This window comes from Acanthopagrus latus, chromosome 24, assembly GCF_904848185.1.
Source record: "Acanthopagrus latus isolate v.2019 chromosome 24, fAcaLat1.1, whole genome shotgun sequence".
Classification (NCBI taxonomy): Eukaryota; Metazoa; Chordata; class Actinopteri; order Spariformes; family Sparidae; genus Acanthopagrus; species Acanthopagrus latus.
The window spans coordinates 8331168-8337721 of record NC_051062.1 but is presented as its reverse complement, the minus strand read 5'-3'; the positions used below and the strand labels follow the sequence as shown (position 1 = coordinate 8337721).

General features: G+C 38.6%; 1 protein-coding gene across 2 annotated transcripts in view; it reads right to left on the bottom strand.

Annotated features, from left to right (window-relative positions):
- LOC119015644 (fidgetin-like) overlaps window positions 1–3492 on the bottom strand; it is a 41926-nt gene extending 38434 nt beyond the window's left edge. Inside the window, exon 1 of one of the 2 annotated variants that reach the window (XM_037091861.1) lies at window positions 3355–3492. Coding sequence is in view for 1 of the 2 variants with exons in the window: in XM_037091857.1 (XP_036947752.1) it covers window positions 2735–2737 (3 nt within the window). In the remaining variant the exon portion in view is untranslated. Of the gene's footprint in view, window positions 1–2734; window positions 3190–3354 lie in introns of those variants that run through there. The other variant, XM_037091857.1, reaches the window with a different exon arrangement.
- Between the last annotated feature and the right edge of the window lie 3062 nt (window positions 3493–6554).

Sequence of the window (6554 nt, the reverse complement as noted above, 5' to 3'; positions counted from 1 at the left end):
CATAAATAGTGACGTTAATTATGTTTGGGGTCAATAAGGGTTGTAAAACTCAAAACACCAATCCAACTACTTGAACTTATTTGGGATTTTTGAGGAGTACTGCTTCGTAAAAAGTACATGAAAAAAGATGTAATTTTGCAGTAAAATAAGTTAATGTTAAGCCAATTTTAAGAGGATCCCAAACAGACACGTCAGGGTTAAACCCTGCTGACCACCCAACACGTGAGTCATCACTCTAAGTGCTGTTTAAACCCACAAAACTTTATTTAACATCCTAGTTAAAAGTTTCTACCAATACCACATATGTGTATCCGCAAGACATCGTGAAGGAATAATGCTTTTAAAAAAAAAAGGAATTTATACCTATTTATAAAGCCATCATTAATAAATGATCAATTAATTGTTAATTCAACTGTAGTTAATAGTTGTACAAATGTACTTTTAATCATTTACTCAGAAATTGTAAAGGTTTACAGACATCACTGACCTTCCAAATAATGTTTATGGATTAACTGCACAGTAATTATTCATCATTTACAAAATGTTGTAAGACTCAACAATAAACAAAAAATGTTTAATAAATGGTTTATAAAACATTTAACTGTTTGTTAACAGTGAAATAACTGTTAACTTATGTGTATTAACTATTCATTGAATATTCAATACTGATGGTTAATATAAAGTGTTACCGTGGAGTCAAGCATTCAGATCCTTTTAGGGAAAGTGGAAATATTCAAGTCGAACATTAATACATTTACGTTGGTAAGTATAAAAAATGGCAAGTATCAAATAAAAAGTCTTCATCTTGAAGGATGAGAGGATTCTTATATTATTGTTGCTGGAGATAATCTGAACTCACCACAATGACTGCAATATACTGACTTTTAATTAGTTCAGTCATTTTAAATGTCACCAATAAATATATTTAAATAGGGGGAACAATCTTTCCCTCTGAAATATAACTCAATATTGTACTTAAGTACTGTACTTGACAAAATTTACTCAACCACTTCCCGCCACTGTATGTGCTTTATAATACTGTCAGATTGATTTTTAGACAACCTTGAAGCAGCTGAAGAGGAATGAAAGAAAGAGACACGGGGCGTCGAGGAGCGTTATCAGACTTTACATTTTGTAAAGAGAGACGTGATTGCGACGCCAAGACCTCCAAACTCCAACCGGTGCTCGGCGGAGTTTTGTCTGAGCGTGAAGCGCAAATATGAGCCGAGTCGCTCCGCAGCCAACAAGCCCACATCATCCTCCATCTCACAAGAAAGAGACTCTTTAATGGCTGCTCAGATTTAATCAATTCTTCTGTATCACTTGCTGCAAATGATTTACTCCACTAATGATTACACTTCCCATGATGTAATCATCAGTTTTCATCCCTTTTATTTATATGAGTTGACGACTGCATTTAGCACGTAAAACAAATGAAGCGGTTGGTTATGTTGCAGCTGAATATAAATAATCTGCCTTAACAACGTATTTAAATTTGTGTTAAATAGATACATATGTGCGGTATTCAACCGTGCAAACAGAGAGTGAAAAATAAATGGTGGTTGAACAGCATTCAGACATTGCTGTCTCTTTTCTAATCATTCAGAGCAAATTTTTACAGCAATAGAAAATATCGCTTTCTTTTTCTTTTATAATCAAAGATGAGCAAAGTCCCTTTTTGCAAACATGTAGAGGCTCTGACCATGAAAATGTTTAGTATGAATCTTAATATCACTTAAGCGATAATTATTTCTGCTCGCCACAAACCTGACTAGCAAAATGGAATTCAATCAGAGCCCGCGCATAATGACAGTCATTATGAAAATAATGAATAAAAAAGTAATAATGGCATCCCTGTCTGTATTCAGACCTCTTTTTCTCACACATCTCCATGGTGATCTGAATTATTTTTTTTCATCTCTACATTCTGGCCGGCCCATGGCCGCCTTAATCACATTGTTTATGGTAAACCAAGCGTTGTATGGTCGCTCCATGCTTGGACTCGTTTAATTAACCACTTGAGAGGTGTAGCCCAGTCTGCAGTAGTCGGCCGTTGTCTCCTGCAGTGGTGAGTGCAGGGTTATTGTTGCTGACCAGTCCATCTCTCAGCAGCTCTCTGCAGCTCTCTCTGCTGGCTCTTTGAAATGAGACAAATCTCCCCCCGAGCAAGAATTTGCCTTTCTACCGCTAATGTGAAGCAACATCTGACAACCAGGAACAATATAATTACCAGGAAAAACATCTCACCGGGGCTGTGGAGGAGCAGATTACACATGCTGGGATTTGCTGGATGCCGTCTCCATTACGGCCTCCGATTCGGGACAGTAAAATGTAACTTTAGATAACAACAGATTTACATTTCTGAATGAAACCAGTTTAGTAATCATATTTTCATGCAAGGTATTTGTGACCTCTCTTCAAAGAGATCCAAACAGCGCCGCTCGTGTGATGTTTTTCTGTGTCTTTTTAAGCTTCATCGTCTAAAGTCATTTCAACAAACCCTCGTACCTAAATAAACACCTGAATAGGACATTTGTGCACATTTCCCAAAAACAATACCACCATAGCAGTTTACTAGTAACGCATACCGGACCGTCAGTTTATTTTCAGTTTATGTTAGAAAAACATTATGCTTGTTTAGGTTAACAAGTAGGAAAACGTCACCACGATACGTTACGCAACATTACATTACGTACGCGACACAACTTCACTGTTACTTTATGAGTTAACTCACCATTGACTTCTGCTGTCACACTGGACATGAACACAAGGAAAATACCCTAGTTTACATAAGAGGACTCCCTTTTCTGAACTAACGTTAGCAACCGTTGCTCAGTGTTAGCAGAGAGGAGAGAGGCGCTGACACGATGCACTCGATAACACGCATAAAGTTTCCACTGATGTGGAAAAATCTGACCAGATTCCTTCACAAAGAAATCAACAGTCCAGCAGCATTAAACAATTTAAACAAATAGTTTGGAGGTTTGTACAGGCACCAAGAGACAGAGAAGGTCAAGTTACATTACAGTCTGCTCACGTACGGCCAATAAAAAGTGATTAATACGTGCAGATTGTAACAAATTGGTACACAGAGCCCGTTTAATCACCACAGTGTTAACTTTTTTTTTGGGATATTTCTTTAAATAAAAATCTCAAAGACTTTAAGATGAAATCTTGTGTATGTTTTCCAACAGATTTTAGGGTGCCATCGTTGGTACATATATTTTCTTCTTACCTTCCACGCCGTAGATGTGTGTGTGTGTGTGTGTGTGTGTGTGTGTGTGGTGGACCATGTCCTTGAGGTTTACTCTTTTGATTCAATAGCGCTCCACATGGATGGACTCAATCAGATACCTCAGACCCAGTGAAGGGTGATGCTCAATGGAGCTGAAGTTACACTACAGCAGCTCCTCAGAGAAAAGACGGCCTGGTTCTCAGACGATGTTTACATGTATGGACACTTCTTATCCCCGTAGAAACCGCAGGAAAAACCTGCATTTGGAGTGCATAAACAGAAGCATTTGGACCTGACATGAAGCAGCACAGCTTGATTGCTTAATTGTTGTCACTGGCATGACGAGGTACTTTACATTCAGGGAACAAACAACATGTTTATATGCGATTTTGCCTGTGAACATGGAGGATTTCTTGCACGGTTGAAGCATGTGAGGATTCAAGGCTACGCTTTCAATAAATCCTCCATGAGTTTTTTTTTTTTTTTTTTTTACTTTTCCAACTGTCAAAACAAATTTAAAGCAAAAAGATTTCAAATACGTATTCATCAAAGGCGTAGCGCAGAGATCACATCATGTACTTATCCTAAAAATCTGATTTAGAACAGATGTACAGCTTAAAAAAAAAAAAAGGATTGGAGAGATATCAGAAGACACAGCTGCGGTTAGCTGTACAAATCTGTTCAAATCAGTATTCTGTTCCATCTCTCCAAACACTTACACGCAGTTCCTGAACAATAACTAAGAAGGTCTGGGCAAAGAACTTGAAATGGCCAACAGGGTTTCTGGCCCTAGAAGCCATTACTCCTTGAATACCTTGAGGATAATGAAACTGGGCCAGGGGGAGAGTGGAGATGGAAAACTGTGCTGTTGGAGTGCACTGAGCCATCGCACATTTCTGTTTGAACCCATAACACTGTGGCCATGTGACAAATGATAGCAAACACGGAGCCTGAGCCACTCGGAGAAGATTATAGTCAGCCGAGTTCAAATAAAAGTAAAAAAAAAATAGGTTCATTTTTTTTCTTTTTTTTTCCTGGTTGTTGGTTTTCACTGTGCATGTTGTGTTTGCAATCATTATTTAGGCCAGTTCAGGTGACAGAAAACTATTTGTATTCCTTCAACAGCCCCTCGAACCAAACAACCCAAAGGAAATTGTAATATATATATATATATATATATATATATATATATATATATATATATATATATATATATATATATATATATATATATATACATATATATATATATATATATATATATATATAGAGAGAGAGAGAGAGAGAGAGAGAGAGAGCATTTTTGCAGAGTTGGATTCAAAGATTTATAAGGCTGTCTGTTAAATGTGACAAAGCAAGCAGACCTTTTCTTAGTTTAACATAAAGACTGTAAGTGACTTATTTGTAAGTGTGATCCTTACAAATAAGTCTAAAAAGGTTGTATGTTTTGGGTCGAGCTTCTGTTTTTTATGCGAACAATCTCTTGACCGTAGATTCAATACAAGAGTCTTGAGGGAATACTTATTTTAGAAATGTGCTTTTTTGCAGGAAGTTAGATGAAGATTGATATCATTCTGAGATGTATCTATTAAATATGGCGCTACAGCCAGGAAACCGGTACAGTTAGCTGTGTTTAGCATAAAACTGGAACAGGAAAACTGCTAGCCTGGCTAACGAAGTAGTGGGAGACTACATTGATATTCTGGGAAAATACTTTTTTTTTTTTTTTGTTCAATAGCCAGGGGTCCATTAGCTGAGTTTAGCATAAAGACTAAGCTAGCATCATATTTAACATACAGAAAGTAATCTTGAGGGAAGGTTTGAAATTTTGGGAAATGAGAAAGTGAGATGAGAAGATTGACACCACTCTCAGATCTATGTATTAAATACAACACTACAGCCAGGAGACGGAGACCGTTAGCGTAGTTCAACTGCCTGGCAACTTGTTACGTCTGCTTCCTGTTGCCGATGAACCTCTGACTTTAGCACCATTTAACAAAACGGATACAGCATGACAGAGATTTACTGTCAGAGTGAGAAACACAACTCATGAGATGAGGGTTTTTTTTCTATGTCGGAGGCCTAAACTAAAAAGTCTATCTGTCATGCCATAACACAGTAAAATCCTCATATTGATTTCCTGGGGAATAGGCAAATAACTTTTCTTGCACCCGCAGCACGAAGGACGACCCAAACTATTTCTCCTTTGAGTCACATGTCAATTTGTACCAGTGCTATCTGAGAAATGAACATTGGCTGGGAGCAGACTTCCTGATTGGTCATTTTGAAGCAGGGAAGTACGTCTGCATGTCCTGACCTCTGCCCGTTGTTTCTTCATGCTCTGCTGTATAACAAGACCATCACACAGCACCGACGGGAGACGGGTCTCAGCTGCTCGCACTCTTATCAGAATGGGCTGTGCGGAGCGAGGCGCCTCGAGGAAGTATCAGTAAACAACGCTATAGGGTTCCAGTTGCTATACGCTCAGGCACTCATGCAAAATTCAGCACTTTGTATGTAGACTGAGACGGAGCCAAGGCAGGAGGCAGGGGTTATGTTTTAACTGGCGAACCTTCAGAACTCGACTATTCCCTCTCTAATTCTGACGGAAATGTTTGCGAGGTTTGACCCGAGAGCGTGAAACGGAAATATTAATTGCTGCACTTAAACATGAGGAAATTTCAAACGGCGGCTGGCTGCTGTAGCTCCAGCTCCGACCAGTTATCTCTCGCAGTCTCTCTCTGTCTTCCTCCCAAGTCCTTTAATGGTGTGATCGCCCTTAACTCCACTGTAAATCTCTCCCCAACGGCTTATGGTTCAAATTAATGGCCCTGCCATAAGTGTTTGAATTTCATGAATTGTAATAATACTTACATCACAAGACACATGAAGTCATGTCTCCCTCTCTACAGTGGAGATATGATACATTTTAGAGGGATGCACAAAGTGGTCCCCTGGTACGGTAGTGATGTATTCTAATAGACTGTGCTGGCCAACCCCCGGGTGCAGATATTCATGATTCATATTTGAAGGCTGCAGAACATTTAAATGGGACATTAAGTGGCGCAGAAGATTAAAACACTGTTGGCTTTTGTGGAATAACTGGGACGTTCACTGGTAGGATATAATACCTCTTTTTTTTTTTCAACGATAACTGCTTGTTCCGAGCAGTCCAAATATATCAAAGTCGAACTGCATTTCGATTTCTCTTCGCTTTTTATTAAAGGAAATGTAAATTGTAATGTTTGCCGCAGCTAACATGCATTACTATTAAATGTTAAAGAGGATAAGAATGTTTGTCGAGGCCTCTGCGGGATGC